This window comes from Mustela nivalis (assembly GCF_964662115.1).
Source record: "Mustela nivalis genome assembly, chromosome: 1".
NCBI classification, from domain to species: domain Eukaryota; kingdom Metazoa; phylum Chordata; class Mammalia; order Carnivora; family Mustelidae; genus Mustela; species Mustela nivalis.
In genome coordinates this window covers 129,081,916-129,100,314 of record NC_139020.1, presented here as the reverse complement: position 1 = coordinate 129,100,314, position 18,399 = coordinate 129,081,916, and the positions used below count along the sequence as shown (strand labels likewise).

The 18,399-nt window shown below is 43.6% G+C and overlaps 1 protein-coding gene across 3 annotated transcripts in view; it reads left to right on the top strand.

Moving 5' to 3' along the window:
- Window positions 1–12,900: 12,900 nt before the first annotated feature.
- ATP2C1 (ATPase secretory pathway Ca2+ transporting 1) overlaps window positions 12,901–18,399 on the top strand; it is a gene marked incomplete at its 3' end in the record, with an annotated part of 171,920 nt that continues 166,421 nt past the window's right edge. Inside the window, exon 1 of one of the 3 annotated variants that reach the window (XM_082684266.1) lies at window positions 12,901–13,410. In XM_082684266.1, the coding sequence (XP_082540392.1) occupies window positions 13,303–13,410 (108 nt within the window). In that variant the 5' untranslated portion in view covers window positions 12,901–13,302. The remainder of the gene's footprint in view (window positions 13,411–18,399) is intronic. The other 2 variants (XM_082684261.1, XM_082684260.1) reach the window with 2 other exon arrangements.

The window sequence follows — 18,399 nt, the reverse complement described above, 5'->3', positions numbered from 1 at the left end:
TCCAAACATGTGTCAGGCACTAAGTTTGAAGCTTTATATATATGAGAACACTTGATCTGTGTTTTCACAAATGTTCCATGAGATGTATGGACCCCAGATAGACCTGAGATATCTTTGAGCTCTTCCTTGAGCATTCAGCCAAGGGTTGATCTGCCCATGCAGGATCTGCAAAATACCTGAGGCTGAGGAAAGAACATCTAAAAGGATTAGAGAACACTACCTGGTGCTCACACAGGGCTCATAGTATGTGTTCACAGACTAGACAGGAAAACTCCTAAATCACAGGGCAACGGGTAGAAAAGTCAGTAAGATCTTGCCTAAGTAGCAGAAAATAATTAGCTCTGGTTAAAAATGGCTAAATCATAAAATCAAGGCCCTCAAAGTTCAAACGATCCAACTAACTTAACATTACAGAATAAAGCTCAAAAATATTTATGGGACTATAAAAATATCCAGCATCTAACAAGGTAAATTTTATATCTGGCATTCAAAGATTACCAGGCAGACAAAGAAGTAGAGAAACATAACTCATAAGGTGAATAACTAATTAACTGAAATTAACTCAGAACTGACACAGATGTAGAATTAGAAGATGAGAGTTGTTAAGTGTCTGCCTTCAACTCTGGTCAAGATCCCAGGGTCCTGGGATCAAGCCCCACATCAGACTTCCTGCTCAGTGGAAAGCCTGTTTCTCCCTCTTCCACTTCCCCTGCTTGTGTTCCTGCTCTTGCTGTCTCCCTCTCTATCAAGTAAATAAAATCTTGAAAGAAAAAAAAAAAAAGAATTGGAAGATGAACACATTAATACAGTCATTATAACTGTATTCCATATGGTCGAATTATTAAATAGAGACATGGAAAACATAAAAATATAATAAAAGATCCAAGTAGAATTTCTAGAGACAAAAACTAATGACTGAGGTGAAAAACACACTGGATAAAATTAGTGACAAACTAGACATGGCAAAAGAAAAGATTAGTGAATTGAAGACATAGCAATAGGAGGTATACAAAGTGAAACACAGAGAAAAAACAGAAAAAGGGAATCAATACACTGTGGGACAACTCAAGTGGCCTAAGATATATGTTATTGGAGTCTCTGAAAGGGAGAGAGGGAGAAGAAGTGTTTGAAGAAATGATGGACAAAAAATTTCCAAACTATGAAAATTATATACCCACATATCAAAGTGAACAAAAAGCACAAGAAACATGAGAAAACATCATGACACATCATCAAGTTGTTCTTAACAGTGATAAAAATGATTTGGAGTGGTAGAAGAGTCTAAGTCATGGGACAGATCTGGGACCTCATTCTGGAAATTACCAGTCTTTATGCTCTTCTCAGAACTTTTCAAAGCCATATCTAAGAAGATTATATTAGAGGGGAAATAGCTGGGAGGCAGATACAATTTAGGAGGGTTTTGCAGGAATCCAGTGGACCTGAACTAGGGCTGCAAGGTAGGGAAAGTAGGAGACATTCAGGAAGTAAAATTGGCAATACTTGAAGACTGTTTCTGAACCTTAAAAATGCTCTTGCTGGCAACTGGCAGATGGTGTCAGAATTCATTGAGTCCAGGGGGAAGACAAAGATTTAATTTTAGACGTTCCCAAGCATGAGGTATATATGGGCTCTCCATTTAAACCTGGGGAAGATGTCTGGGCCACAGATATAGCTTTAGGAGTCAATAACCCATTATGTGAATGTCTCAAGTCTTCCAGCCTTCTTGGGACATCCTTACCTTTCACATTCAATAAAATGACCTGAATTTGGGGGACACCTGGGTGGCTCAGAGGGTTGAGTCTGTCTTTGGCTCAGGTCATGACCCCAGGGTCTTGGGATCGAGCCCCACATTGGGCTCTGTGCTTAGTGGTTAGTCTGCTTCTTCCTCTGCCCCTCCCCTCCACTCATGCTTTTTCTGTGGCTCTCTCTCTCAAATTAATAAATAAAGTATTAAAAAGAATAAAAATAAAATGACCTGAATTTCAATCCAAAGCCTGCCAGTGCCTAAAGTCTGGGTCCACCAAACATTTTTAGCTCAAAGTTGAGAAGGAGGCTAAATAGAACCCAGACTTCTGAAGAGAGGGGCACTGGCCAGCTGGGGCATGGGCCAGCTGGTACTCCTGTGTCCAGACCTGAGAAGATGGCACTGGGTATGCTGGTATGTGTGAGGTGGGCAACGGGGCAGGTTCTGAGAGTGTTGGAGAGACTGTAAGCTTTTCCACCTCTATTACCATCTCTAGCTATCAGAGAGGACTGCTGCCATCAAGGGGCTGCTGCCAGAGTGAAGAAGTGTTGCCTATGTGAGTCTCAAGAGCAGGCAGAAGTGAAATGGAAAGGAGCAAGTCCCTTCGTAGTCCTTCAAACTCGCAGTCACCCTCCATCAGTAGGGAAGAGCAAAGCTCAGTAGGGAAGAGCTGGCAAAGGGGACTGTGGTCTGTGGAATCCCAGCATCACTGAGTAGAGAACTCAGTAGAGCTGAGGGACAGGTGCTTAATACCTGGAACACTCTGCTCTTCTTGCGGCTCTGATCCAAATTTGGTCCCGAGGAATGGCTGTGTGAAACCTTGCTTCGTGATCCCACGGAGCTGTCTGCGCTTCCAGCAGGGAAAGCAGAACATGATTTCAGTCACAGGTAACATCTCCTCTTTGGGGGACTAAGTGAACTCTGCATTTCAGAGGAGAGAGGGAGAGCCTAAGCTAGTAGGACAAGATTAAAACGCTGTTGTCCTATAACCTATAAAATTCTTTGCAAATGTGCACTTGAGCTCTTACATGTTTAAAATGAGCAGAATGAAACTCCTCACTCAGATGTTTTAGCCGGTCTGATGTCTACTGAATTCCAAATGGTGATCTCAGCAATTAGACTCTCCTCCACCAATGGCAAGAAACCCAGCCCCGGAGGGGAGGGAGCTCTGCAGCTCTGGCAACATTAAGCCACCAAGTGAAAGCACCTGTTACAGGCCAGCCTCTGAGAAACAAAGGCTAGTTAGCTCCTAAAAAAGACCAAAGTGTAAAATACAATGCAGATGGGAGCTGAGAGTTGGGCACCTGCTGTGGGGGGGGGGGGGGCGGCAGCGGGAGGGTCTTTTTTTTTTTTTAACATAAGATATCCCTAGTAGAGAGCCACCAAAACACTTGAGAGAAAAATCTTGGGAAGGAAAAACTTGACAAGCTCTTGGAAAAATGACTTGTTTACAGATTTACAGCTTTACAAAGAAAGGAGAATCAACCCATGCTGTCACTTGGAGCTACTCTTAACAATTCTGTGCGACAACCGCAACAACATCGTTTCTGTTACTCTACCCGCCTCTTCAACCGTATATGCTTTTTGAGCTTGACAAGCCGGAGATTTTAAAATATGCTTTCCTCATGGAGCCTCTTGGAATCAGAGGATGTCAGGTCTAGAGGACCTTGGAGCAAGAGCAATCATATGGAGCTGAAAGGAATTCTGAAGCAATAAAGAGTTTGTAGCTGTAAACAAAGGCCTCTGGGGAGGTAGAATTATATGTAAGTGTCCAAAGACTCATATCACGGAAGGAAAGAAATGGTTGGAGATAGTTCAAGGAAATAAAAACAATTTTTAAAAACAATTTTTAAAAAAGCAATGGTAAATTAGGGTGAGAGTTATACTTTAATGCTGAAGTTAGAAAATAATAGAGACTTTCTTCATTTTGATGAAATGTTTTACACCATTAAATAATAGAGATCTTTCATCCAGGAAGCTCAAGCATATCTCAATAAATTCCAAGTTGGCAATATTGTTCAAAATGTTATAGAGACATGGATCCTCATGTAGGAGAAAGAGAAAACAATTTAGGTAAAAACAAGTATTAGTCTAGTCATTTTTTTTTTTAAAGATTTTATTTATTTGAGAGATAGAGAGATGGAACACAAGTAGGGAGGAAAGGGCAGAGGGAGAGGGAGAAGCAGGTTCTCAGTTAAGCAGGAAACCCCACGTAGAGCTCTATCTCAGAACCCTAGGATCATGACCAGAGCCCATGGCAGATGCTTAAGCCATTGAGCCACCCAGACGCCCCTCAAGTCATTCTTACGGAGCGCAGCAATGTGCGAAAATCCTCAAGGGCCTTAACCCACTGTTTCATCCTAAGTTAACTTGACCCATTGTTATAGAATAAATGTTTAACCCCCACCCAAAAAAAAAAACCTCTCATATGTTGAATCCCTAACCTCAAGACGGGTCTCCAAGTAATTAAGGTTCAGCGAAGTAATAAATGTGGGACCCTAACCCAGTGGAATTATTGTCCTTTTAAAGAGAGACACTAGAGCACTCTCTCATCTCTCTTTCTCTCTCTTTTTGTCTTTGTGCATACCCAGCAAAGGAAGATTGTGTGAGGACATACTGAGAGGTGGCTTTCTACAAGTCAGGAAGAGAATCCTTACCACAAACCAACTTCGTTGGCACCTCCATCTTGAACATCCCAGCCTCCAGAACCATGAGAAAATAAATGTTTGTTGTTTCTACCCCGCAGTCCATGGTAGTTTACTACAGCAGCCAGAGCAGACTAAGATACCAAACAAATCAGATACGTTGTTACACATTATACTGCTCACAGGTAAATCAGTGCAAACATTCTCCAGTGATGATGGGGGATGATGGGGAATTAGCATTTGTTAATTGTCTATGTGTGAATTCTTTCACAAAAGTTGTCTTATTTTTTATCTTTAAATGAAAACTTTTTATAGCATTGGCTTGACACTCTGGGAAATGGTAGCATCACGTAAATAGCTGCCATGGAGCTGGGTCCAAGCCCAGGAACTGTGTTCAAGGCCAGGAGCACGCAGGAAGGAACGGGTAACTGTTATTATTTGGAAGCCCAGGCTCTATCTGTCACGGGGATAGAGAAGACCCTAACCACATATCTGTTACTTCACCCATAATTGATCCAGATCTAAAATAGCTCACTGGTCACAGGGCTGTAAATAGAAATGATGACAATGTAAAAGCTGATTAGTGTGTCTTTCAGCTTGTTTATTTCATAAGCACATGTATTAGGTACCTATTATGCACCAGGCATCATGCTTAGGGATATCACAAAGCTGGGGAGGTAGTCTGTATAATGGTTAAGAGTTTGGGACTTGGGGGCCCCTGGGTGGCTCACTGGGTTAAGCTTCTGCCTTCAGCTCAGGTCATGGTCCTAGAGTCCTGGAATCGAGCCCCCCATTGGACTCTCTGCTTAGTGGAGAGCCTGCTTCCCTCTCTAGCTGCCTGCCTCTCTGCCTACTTGTGATCTCTCTCTCTGTCAAATAAATAAATGAAATCTTAAAAAAAAAAAAGAGTTTGGGACTTGAAGTTAAGTAGAAATGGATTAGATTTCATTATAAATGGGTCATTATAGGCTAGGCGATTCTTGTTGAAGGCAAGGGTGATCAGATTCCAAGGGAGAGAGTGTTATGCTAAACTAACCCAACAGGATTCTTCTCAAACTGGACTAAGCACGCAAAGTTGGGACATAGTCGAAGAGAAGACTCGGAAAACCTGACTCCAGTTTGGTCAAGGAGAGAGTCTTAATCAGCTTTAAAAAACAATAAAACAGGGGCACCTGGGTGGCTCAGTGGAGTAAAGTCTCTGCCTTCAGCTCAGGTCATGATCTCAGGGTCCTAGGGTCGGGCTCTCTGCTCAGCAGGGAGCCTGCTTTCCTCTCCTCTTTCTGCCTGCCACTCTGCCTATTTGTGATCTCTGTCAAAGAAATAAATAAAAATCTTTAAAACAAACCAACCCCCCCCAAAACAAAACACCCCAACCAAGCATAAAACAGAGCAATGATGTTAAGAGAAGTGTTTCTTTGGAGAGACTCTGTTTGCACTGACCTTCCCACACCCCATCATAGGAGAAGGGTGCAGTGTGTGTCCCTTACTTTATGGAAACACTGGGAGTGGTTGGTGGGACTATACCTGAGAAAAGGAGGAGGGATCCATGGCAACAAGGTTGAGCACTAGATCTAGTGAAAAAAATGAAAACGAAGTCTTGTTTTCCTTTGGTGGCAGGTCTAAGGTATTTCATTCTAACGACCCAGGATCATTGTAAAAGGGGTCCTGCTCAGAAGCGCAGTTGGTGAGGTGAGGAACGCACAGGAAGGGCTCTGACTTGTGCTAAAGAAAGACCGGCAGGGCAGGACTGAAAGGGGATCCTGGTTGCTACTGAAGAGTCTCCCAAGAATGTCTGAATGGGAGTGCACCTGGCAGGACAGCTCAGGACCGAGTTGTGGAGAAACAAAGAGTAGTGGGTTAAATGAGGAGAGGTCTGGAACATGCTTTGGCCCTCAAGAACCTCAGGGCTTCATTGTGGGAATACACGGACATACCAGTGGCTACACCAGTGACAGGTAAAGAGCCAGAACAGGAACAAGGAAGGGAACGCTATGGCAGCTGGCCAGGATTTGCTTGAGACTATGTGAGAAGCACATCTGAAAGCTCCCAGAAATACTTGGGTAGCAGTTTGCAGCAGCAGGATATCCTACATGGACAGATGAAGATACGAACCAGTGAAATTTGAGCTGTTACTGTTGGTATAACCAGCCTGGATCCAGAGGCCAACAAGATCTGGAAAAACTCAAGGGAGTTGATACCCAGCTGCTACACTACAACGTATAACCCATCATTCATTCATTCATTACACCAATATCTACTGAGCCACTGGTGTAACAAGGGACAAGATAGAGTCACTGACCTTAAGAAGGTCAGTAAAGAAGGAGCTACAGACAAGAAACAGGCACTCTTGTAGAACTAGGGGGTAGGGTCGAGTTATATGTGGGGTACAATAGGAGTGCATAGGAGCTCTGTGTTCATCCCCAGGCAGTGGGTTTCAAACTTCCATGTGCATATGAATCATTTAGGGATCTGGTCAAAATACAGATTATAATTTAAGAGATCCAAGGTGGGGCCTGAGATTCTGCATTCCTAACAAGATTCCCAGGATTCAGTAATGCGCATGCTGCTGGTCTGGGGGCCATAGGAACAGAACGGCTCAAAAAAACATCTAACCAGTCTTGCAAAAATAAATAAGTGAGTAATCTCATATGCCTCTGATTTTGATACCTAAGATTTAATGAAAGACAAATTTACATTCTGGTAATGATTACTCAGGTTATTGTACCTATGTATAGTCTGGGTTGCACCAGTATTAACGCTCTCTAGTGATCCAACTGATGGGAGACATATATTGTTTTCATGTTGGATAATTACCTTTCATAGATAAAAAATTCAGTGCTGTGACTCGAAGCATCACTGTGATAAACAATTTCTCTACTCCAAATTGCATGCACATTATCTTTCTTTTAGATAACACGAGCCGCCACCCCCCCCCCCATCAGACTCCTGCCCCCTCATTCTCAGTGGAAGTTTTCACAGGAGGTGGCAGTGAAAACTGAGTGAGTTACATATAATCACTGGTCTGGGTCTCTCCACTAGAACTCAAGAAAAGTATTTAAGGATTATCTGAGGCATCAGGCCCTCTGGCCACTGAACTTCCACCCACACAATGGAGTCAGAGAAATAGGAAAGGGAAAGCAGATCACTTCTTGATCCCAAGAGCCATCCCCCACCAAGGGGGATGTGTGCTTTCAATTACACCTCACCTTTCCAACCAAGCATTAGAAGGGGACATACTAACATGCCCACCCACCCTCACCCTCCATTCTCTTAGTTAGCCAAAACTCCTTTACCTTGGAGGGGGGAAAAAAAGTATGTTCCTTATTGCTAAAACCTTATTTTTAGTTGTCATAGAGAATCATAGGTAGCACAACCATGAATTTGAATATTCCCCCCCCAGGAATATTGAACCACTGCTCTCCCGACGTTAGGAGGAAATACCTCTGTCTTCTCTTTCTGGGTTCGTGCTACTCCTCTCAGAAAGAGCGAAGCATGACTGTTAAGCGGAAGGTGGAAGGAAGTGATGGTCCTGAGGAGAAGGTGACACAGCCCCAAAGACCCACCTCTGGGCCCACCAAGAACAGCAAGCTTGCTGGGGATGTTCTGTTTCTATAAAGGACCAGCCTGCAGGAAACTCAAGACTGGATGAAAGGAGACAGTTAGTGGAGGCTCCTGGCCAAACTGCAGTAGATGAATAGATTATGCTCCGGGAGGGATTTGTGGAAAACCATGACACGGGAGATTCTTGATATGAGAGGGCTGCCTGTTCCGAGCCCGAGAGTCCTCCTTCCCCTTGTGGAATGGGACGAGGTGTTAGTGGCGGAAAAGGGAGCGAGGGAGTGTTGGGTACAGCTGGCTGTGGTTTCTGGCGCTGAGCTTAAAGAAAGGGTTGTCTCCCTGAGCTAAGCTGACTGATAGTGCTGCTTCAGCATGGTAGAAGGAACTGGGAGAGAGTTTGAGAACAAGCTGATGTCAAGTCAAGATATCCCTGAGGGGGTGCCTGGGTGGCCAGTGGGTTAAAGCATCTGCCTTCGGCTCAGGTCATGATCTCAGGATCCTGGGATTGAGCCCCACATCTGCTCGACAGGGAGCATGCTTCCCCCCGCCCTCTCTGCCTACCTCTGTGCCTACTTGTGCTCTCTGTCTATCAAATAAATAGATAAAATCTTAAAAAAAAAAAAAAAAAAGATATCCCTGAGAAGACAGAACTCGGCGGGAGGTGCATCTGAAGCCTGATAACTGCAGGAGCTCCCTCATGGAAGTGTGGCCACAGAAGAAGGGAGCTGGGGAAGAGCCCAGCACTGCCAGGGAAATACATTTTAAAATGTGGTTCTGCTGGGCACTCTCAAAATGCTGCAGCAAACAGGGTCTCTATCCTCCAACCTCCACCTGACAAATCGCTCCACAGCCCCGTGGTGTCTTACCTGATGGCACCCAAACCCATGGTTCCTGGACCACCAGCATCAGCATCGCCCAGGAAGTTGACAAAATGCAAAAACTCCCTCTTCGCTTCCAACCTACTGAATCAGAAACCATGAAGGTGGGGGGCTAGTGAGCCGTGCTTTAACAAGACCTCCAGGCGATCCTGATGCATGTTCAAGTTTGTTTTAACCTACTCAGAAAAACATTTTCTCCCTAAGTGGAAGACAAGCATCCCAGGAGGGCAGAGGTATTATAAAGTTCAAGAAATCAATACTTGAAGCTGGAAAGCAAAAGGCATAAGCAATTAGTAACACTGAAATTGTTGAATTGTGGCTGTAACAGGAACACGGGTCAGGGGGTGTGGGGTGGATTTGAATGTGGATTTGGGGAAAGTAAAAATCTGCCATCTGCAGGTGTAAGATAATTACTCCCTGTATGGTGGGAGCACCAAGAAAATGTCACCACATCAAGAAGCACAGAAGAGTTCGTCATGTGAAAGATAGAATGTTGGTGGCTGCCTATTCTTGCTCTGAGGAGCCGTGGTAAATGCCTTCCTTTCTCCTCTCCTGATTTCATTTAGAGCTGTCCTTGGGGGAGCAAGAAACTGAGCCAATATCCACAGACCTAGTGGGATGAGAGTGATTTCTCAGTGGAATTCCTAATAAAAAATGGTTTCTGTTTTCTGGGCTAGCTGCTTCTCCATCATTCTCACTGCTTGCCCTTCATTTTATCTCTGGACTGGACTAATTCCTAGAAAATGGAGTCATTTTCCTGATAGAAACTCTCAGTACTGATTGAAAGGAGAAAGAGAGGGGAATTAGTGGGGTTGTAGTGTTTGTTCTGGTGCACTTTGGAAACCCCATCAAACTCAGAGGCGTCCTGGAGACCAGCTTTCTGGTTTTCCTGTTTCTCATCCGGATTCTAACACTTGCAATGTTAAATGGATCCCATTCTTTTCTCCTTGTCTTTCCCTTTAAGAGCGAAGGTACTGGCATTTGTTAACGTAATATCTGCCGTGTGCAGTGCACAGTGTTAGACGGCCTCACAGACCCTCATTGTCATCCCATCTCCTCCCACGTTTGAAAGGGAGTAAACTGTACAATACCTCTGTCTTCATTCCCTTGTCACTATTTCTTCTGACTTTAATTTTGCCTCTGTGTACTGCTCTTCAAGTGAAGAAACTGGGATTTATTTTAAGCTATTTGTGAAAGTGCAGGTAATTCTTAGAAACCAAAGAGAACACACGCACATCCTTTCATAGTAGAACTGTATCCTGGATTCAGGGCTTTCCTGGAATTGTGGTTTCTGCTGGTTATTTTTCTATCAAATAGAGGACAAAGGGTGGCAGGCAGTGAGTTGTACAAATAGCAGGTAATTGCTTCCACTCCATGTTGTACTACTTTGCAGGGGGTCAGAATAAACATCTCACCGCCAGGCATATCCTCTGAGTTCTTTCAGTCCTTGTGGATGTACACTGTAGCCATCTCATCACGGGTCAACCTCCATTTCCCAAGGCAACTGAGTCACAGAGGCAATCAAACCATCACTCCTCCAGGCTGAGATGGCAGACATGTCCATACTGTGTGAATACAATGGGGCTATGACTCTCCCACATCATATCTGTATTAAATAGTAAGCAAAATTTGGTACCTGGGTGGCTCAGTTGGTTGAGTGTCTGCCTTAGGCTCAGGTTGTGATCCCAGGGTCCTGGAATCGAGTCCTGCATTGGGCTCAGCGAGGGAGCTTCTTCCCCTGCCCCCCCCCCCCATCCACTTGTGTGCATAGGCACGCACTCTCACCAAAAACAACAACAACAACAAAACTTAAAAAAATAAATAAGGAGAGAAATTAACCATTGTAGCCTAACAGAAACTGAGATTATGGTAGTCTTTAAAGTTTAGGAGGCAGAAAATCTGTATCTATGAGTACAACCTCTTTTCAAGAGCATGTGAATCATCCAGAAAGGAAGGTTTATGAGGTAAATAATGAGGACTAGCCTTATATATGCAGAATCCAGGACAGGGAGTTTTATGATTTTTCACAAGGATGCACCTGATCTCTAATCTAATATTCTTAGTCTGTAAATTCCTAGCAGTCTACATTTGTATTTCTCGTTAACAAGGTGACTCCATGTCTTCCTTTGTCAGATTCATCTGTAGAGGCGCTCAGGAATCAGTTTCGGAGGTGGGCTAAGAGCCTGCACCCTGTTCTGACTGGGAACAGAGACTCGAGATTCTCATGTGTCAGTCTGCCTGGGTGGAGTCCCTTCTCCCCTGCTTTGTAGCTTTGTGACCTTGGCAAGTTGTTCATCCTCTTTGAGCCTCAGTTTCCCCATTGAATGCTCCTGGAGGCTTACATGAATAACATCGAGAATTTAGCTCCGTGCCTGGCCAAAAGGCCCATTACATATTAGATACGATTTATATTTGGCATCAATTTTATTTACATCTGTTTCACCGGTTTTTCTTTTTATATCAAATAGAGCCAGGACAGTTTCGGCGGGGGTTTTCTTTTCTCTCCCCCCACCCACCGCTTCCCCATCTCTTTTCATTAAACCAGGAGAAGGTGATCATGAAACAACCATTTGAAATGAAGTCTGCTTTGTGTTCATCCCATTGGGAAAAGGCTTTGATCACAGCCGAGCTGTGGGTGTTTGGAAGTCTGCCAGCTTCTGCCCATGAGAAGAGAGGCATCTCTGAAGGTTTAGATATTTTTAAAAAAGGGAAAAAGGCAGCTCGTGGGTTCCTTGAGGGTGTGTATAAATGGCACCTTTTCTCCTCCTGAAGTTTCAAGGGCTCCCTTTTTCAGGGCCAGGGTGTCTGGGTGTCCGTGCTCCTTGTTTCTCAGGCTGTGAGTTGGCAGGGAGTGCACAGCACTGCCCTTAGCATTCTGGTGATTCGCAAGCACACTGCTTGCCTCTGGCCCTCATTAGAGTAGGCTGTCTCCAGCATACAGAGGAGACTGGAAAAGTCAGCCCCCCTTGCACCTAAAGCAGGGGCAGGAGGGCAGAGCCTCCTCCTCCTGGGAACTAGCCCCTGCAGAATTATGTAAATGACTTCTTGGAATTGCCAGCCTGCCCCCGGTGAGCCTGGAAGATCACTTTGTAAGTGGGCCTGAGGCCAGCCTGACAGATGGCCTGGGCTGCTGCAGCATGACCCACATGAGGCCCATCAAGTGTGTTCCCTGAAGGCTAGGGGCCAGGCCAGGAGTGGTAGGGCGGCTGTCCAGGGGGACAGCTCAGGCTGTGACGTGGGTTCCCAGCTCTGCTCACCCCCCTCCCCAACCGTGCTGTCTCTGAACAGGAACAGACCAGCTCTCTTTCCACTTGAAAGCCTCATGATTTGGGGGTGATGTCTGGCCGGGACTCTACAAGACAGCTCCTCACCAAAGTGGCCAAATGTTCCCATCAAATGAAACAGCTACTACAACGTTAAAAAGGGTAACAAAATAGCAAAGCGTACTTGGAAACTTCGTTCAGACACCCTGTGACTTCTACAGAGCATTAAGAAAATATTGAACTTTCAAATTTTATGATTTTACATCCTCTGAGAGAGACCACAGACCTCTTACCCGGCTCTCTCTTTAAAAGCATGAATCCTTTGTACAATACTTAGAAAGTAAATGTGTAACATTTTTTTTTCCTCCCTTACATTTGGAATAAAGCCTGGGAAATTTAGTGTTTCTGGATTCCGCCTGTGGATTTGAGATAAGGATTCAAGGAGAGAAGCCTTTTAACTCAGAACAGAATCTGTTTGCAGCTATTGTTCAATTAACATAAAGTATCTGGTTACTGGGCATGTTGCATAATGCATGACAGTGTAAACCTAACCTCTTAAGTGCTGACACTGAACTCCTTGATAACAGTGAAGAGTGAAGCAAATTGTTCATTTTTTTTAGAATCCCCCAAAACAAAGCTTCTCAAGACTGAATGAATCAACACTTTTGAGCTGAGTCATAGCCGAGGGATGTCCCTCTGTGTGTGTTCATGCTGATAAAAAAAATCTAGAAGGAAACAGAAAAAAAAAAAAAAAAAAAGAACCAACCCACATGTCATGTCCTCTTTAAGAGCCAGAAAAGCTGTCAGAAGATTTAAGATTAAACCTCACGAGAGTCTGTGGGTGTGGAAAGTCACCAGCTAGCTAATATTAACATAGCTTGCAACAGAACGCTGTTGCTAGAAATAGGACAATCGCATCACTACCACTAAGCAATTTGCATTCTGTGGACCAGCCCCTAAATTCCTCCCGGCTCCTTCTGCCCTTTGGGCTTTGCATTTCTGGACGCTCTTAGATGGTGGGTGCTCGAACTTGGCTGTCTGGTTTCATCAAGGACCCTACCCAAAAGAGGAAGCAGCAAGAACATTTGCTTTGTTTGCAGGAAACTGATCGAGCTACAAGCAAATTTTAGACATCTGAGGAATTGTGAAGCTTCTCGACTTCATATGGTTGCTGACAGGGTGGGGCAGACAAGAACCTTCTTACTTTCCTCACCATGGATAATCTGTTGCCTCAGTCTCGATTCTCTTATTTCAAAAAATATCCTCTCCATGCAATTAGGAAATATCTATCGATGCTGAGAAACCAAAAAGCTGAAGAACAGGTATATTTTATTTATATTATCTTTAAGGCTAACCAGTGTTTGCTTTTGGGTGTTGCTTTCAAGTGACTTAGTGATTTAGCTTCTGCTGTCTTACATGTTTATAGGCACAGGTCGGCTCCTGATTGCAGCTAGTCAGATTAGCAATCACAGAAGCAAGCAGGCTTGTGAAGATTTATTTGAACTTGGAACATTTGGATCCTGACATTAAGCTCCAGTTTTATAATGAAACTGTGCGTTTTCTCTTTTTCTGAACAGCTAGAACAAACTACTCTATCAGAGTTAAATTGTAGACTCCTTGAAAGGTTTCTAGGGCCGCAAATACAATTTTAAAGCTATTAATATCTTGACAAATGAAAATATTAGACCCTAGAAATAAATTTGTCTTCTTGTGCTTTTATGGCTATGTTCATATCAACAGGATTTGCAAAACAAAAAACACTGTGTTGACTATAAATATGATAGTCTCAAATACCACTAACGAGTTATGACGATCGTTCAGAAGTAATTAGTCATTTTTTTAAGTGGAGGGCAGGGTATAGGGCACTGCAGTTTTCAGCCTTTTTAGCCAATCAAAAGTTATGGGTTCTAGTAGTAAACTCTAGCATGTGGGAGTATAAACATTACCAAAAAATGGTTAAAATGCCTGATGACTTCTTGTTTAAAATCATGCTTTCATCTTATTGTTTTGAAATGTACTTCATTCTAGCCCTTACAATCTATGAAAAGACATTTCTAAAAACTGCATTTCTGAATTGTACCAAACTGTAAGAAGAAATAGCTGTATGTGATCTACTTAAATCTGGTGGCTCATTTCGGGAAAAGTATGACCATGGTAAAGGACAAATGTATATCCACATGGAAGAGTCATAAATTGCTTACACATCATGCTTCTAACTAGAACTGCAAAACTGTATGGGAGATATTAGTAGTGTTCTGTATTTGAATGAGATGACCTACTTTAATAAAAACACTTCCAGGAAGTGAAAGCAAAGGTCAGCAGACAGAAAATCCTCTAATGACAGGTTTTCCAAAAAGTCAATGCTTAATTTGGAAGATGAAAATCATCATTACTGTTCCAGAGGAAACTGCTTTTATGCCGTGCTCTAGTGATTTTACAAGAGCTGGAAATTCAGCGTGTGCTTACAACAGGGATTGGGCTGGTCCAGTTTCTCTCTTCCTTAGGCCCCGTGTCCCGATTACCAGAGAAATCGTTTGGTTTCCCCAGTTAGCGTGTGCTTGCTTTTGAAGTGGAAAGCCTGAGACCTGGGTGGTGGTCCTCTGAGTTGCAGTCTACCATGCTCATTAAGACCCCATCACAGGCTTCTTCAGGCCTCATTATAGGGGGTGGAGGGTGGGAGTGCTGGAGAGTAGGGAGTGGCTGAAAGGATGGGCTGGAACTGTGGAATGTGGATTAAGTTATCCCCCCCACCCAGTGTTGTGAGTTTTCAGAGCTGTGTCTATAGCATTTATGCAGTTTATTTACTTTGTTTGTTTAAAAGAAAGGTACAAAATGCATTCAGAAGAACATTAGAATATAACATGGATCCTCCAACTTGGACGGGGGGGGGGGGGGGGGGGGCGTGGTCCCCTCCCCAGTTTCCAACCATTTGGGATGACTTGGCAATCAGGAATGTTATGCTGGTTTTTTAACATTCTATACAAATTAATGGAGAAATTAAAAAAAAACACACATTCAGTTCTTTTCTGAAACCAATTAACAGCTCTGCAGACAGACTGTCTCACAGAATTAGAGAAATGAGGTCAGAGTCAATCATGGCTAACCTTGGAAATCTTCTTGGAATGTTATAAAGAAGGCTAATAATGTCTATAATTTTAGGAGCTGCATATTTGTTGTCTCTAATGCCTACAGTCCTGTAATATGAACTCTCAATATAAATAAAGGTGAGGGAAGTAAAACAAAGACCTCAAGAGCCCTTGCCCAAGACCACCTATCTAGAAAGTATTGAAGGAAGATAATTCCTGTCTGCCTGTCTTTAAATTTGACCCATTTGGGGGAGCCTGATTGGCTCAATTGGTAGAGCATGCAACTCCTGATCTCGGGATCATGAGTTCTACCCCCACACTGGTAGTAGTTTACTTAAAAGAGGTAAAAAGTTTGACCCATTTTACCACGCTTGATCTCTGAATGATCTATACTAACACAGTGATAGCAACACAGCAAACTGCTAACCTTTCTTCTAGAAAGTATTTCTAACACTTCAGATGTCCACATGCCACTGTCATAATTCTTACCATAAGTTTGTGGTGTGATTAACTTCTTAATATTTTTCTATATTTGCATTTAAATCATTTTGCCTTTTTTTTTTTTGCTGCTTTTATTATGCACTACATTAATACACTGCATGACCTTCTAAAAGGGATAGCTGAGCATAACTGAGATATTTTTCACCAATCAGGAAAATGCTTCATTAGTCGATATTCTCTAAATCCTTTGACACATGGTGACGATTAACTCCAGAGGCATGCATATCTCTTTCCATCAGATTCCACTGATATGAATAATGGGCAAGGCTTTTTTCTTTACCTGTTAGTAAACTCATGCATGTGCGCAGTGGCTATGCCGGGGATGAGCAAGTACACAGCCATGATGCCAATCCCCGGGTAGAATCTTGAACCACATTGCAAAGCGGTTGCCAAGCAAATCACTTACTTTTTAAACTTAAGTTAGCTTGAAAATAAAATTTTATGTAACTACTATAAATGAAAAACCAATGTCATTTGTTGTAAACAGAAGAGAAACATAAGTATAGTAAAAACAAAATAATACTAAATTTTAGCTAGACACAGTTACCTGGGAAACCTCTGAGCCTGAAACCTACTCTTTTAAGATCAGCATCCTACTAGACAACTGAGACATTTCTCCTGGGCAGAGAGAGAAGGGACTGAAAAGATAGCCAACTTTCTCAAGTCCAAGGAATTTGTTGTTATTTAATGCGGTGTCTGCAGGCTACCAGTGGGTCCCACCCATGTTGTGTTCACCCACTTGGAAATTACTATCCCAGGCACACTATCTGCTCTTCATCTCTGTGCCTTCAAAGACATGCCTCCCTATAACCTAGAATTCTGTCCTTTAGTGACAACTTGCCCATCTGGGGATCACCTACATCCCTCAAGACCTGGGTTAAATGGGCTCTGTAAAAAACTTTCTCCAGCTTTGCTAGGGAGAGTGAAGCATAGCTCTTCCTTTTCCAAGATATTCTGTCTGTGTCTAATACGGCTTCTTATTATATTGTGTGTAGTAAGTCATTTGCTTCCATGTGTATGTGAACCCAGGCACATGTGTCACAGGGTGGTATCTTGTTCTTTGTTCTCTCAGACCCACCTTGGAGCCTGGTACAGGCCAGTGTAGCAGTGACTTCTAACACAGGCAGATTGCCTATGAAGCACACTTCCTTGCACACCACACCTTCCTACCCGTGTCTCAGTTGGACCTGGAAGGCACCCATATATCCCAGTCAGGGCCATTGTTACACTTGCCTTGTCCACGAATGCTTTCTTGTTTAAAGCTTCTCCTCAGGATTCTTTCCCCTTGCACTTGGTGTCATGGCAATTGGTGTGACCTAAGGGCTGATTTGTTGGGAGTTTTCGTCATTATTCTTAACATGATAGGCCAATCAGTGGGTGGACAGGTTACTTATCAAAGTGATACCAAAGATCTTATCCTTTGCATTCCTAGACTCTATTGTAGCAGCTATTTCATAAAGCCAACTCCTTAAGTAGAAAATTAAGGTAATTAGATGCAGGTGTGGAAGTTTGGGGACATTAGACAATGAAACACTTCTGAACACCATTATTCAAATGATGGTGGTGGTGGTTGGTGGGGGACATAGCCTGAGCCTCAGCGAGCTCTCGGATGAGTTTGGGCAGGTGCATGGACACATTCATGAGGGAATAGATGTCCGAGCTTGTGGGAGAAGTGAGATTTGCAGGCAATATTCTCTTGAGTACTGGAGCCCCAGCAGCCTACTCTGTGACTCAGGTGACCAAGTGGGACACTGAGTGAGGAGGGGAGAATTTGCTCTACTTCAGGGATGACTATAACCTTGGCTTCAGCCAAGGTGAGGCCTATAGAGAACTGAGGGCCCTATGAACCCTCTTGGAATGTTGCTCTTAGGGAATGCTGCTTTTTTTCTTTTTATTTTTAAAGATTTTATTCACTTATTTGAGAGAGAGAGAGCCCACATGAGTAGGGTGGGAGGGGCAGAGGGAGAGGACGCAGCAGACTCCCCCACTGAGCAGGGAGCCCAACATGGGCTCTGATTCCAGCACCCTGAGATCATGCCCTGAGCAGACGCTTAATGGACTAAACCACCCAGATGCCCTAGGGAATGCTGCTCTCAAGGGGCAGCACCACTGGTATAGATATTATTCATGGGTGCTAGCGTCAAATAACAAGAGAAGACAGTTTGTGAGCTTATATGGGACAGTCTACTCTGTCTCCATTGGTGAGCTCCTCCATTTCCATGGCTTGAACACTACTTATTTGCTGCCAACTCCCAAATACTTATCCCCAGTGCACTTCACCCTTGCATATACAATTGCCTGTTTGACATCTCCATCTGACTGTCTCATCCATTTGGCAGACTGAAGGAACTCAGAAGCTCTGTCCTCAAACCCGCTACTCCTACTCCTCAGGTCCATCAATCAGCATGAAAGCTCAAACCACAAACATGGGAGTTGCCTTGGTACTTCCCCCTCTCTTCCTTACCTCCCCTTTGCAATCTCTCTCTCTCTTTCTCTTAATATTGTATTCATTTATTTGACAGAGAGAGATCACAAGTAGGCAGAAAGGCAGGCAGAGAGAGAGGGGGAAGCAGCCTCCCTGCTGAGCAGAGAGCCAGATGTGGGGTTTGATCCTAGGACTCTGAGATCATGACCTGAGCTGAAGGCAGAGGCTTAACCCACTGAGCCACCCGTGTGCCCCAAGAGCAAAGTTTCTAATGTTCAAATGCAATCCAAATATTTAAC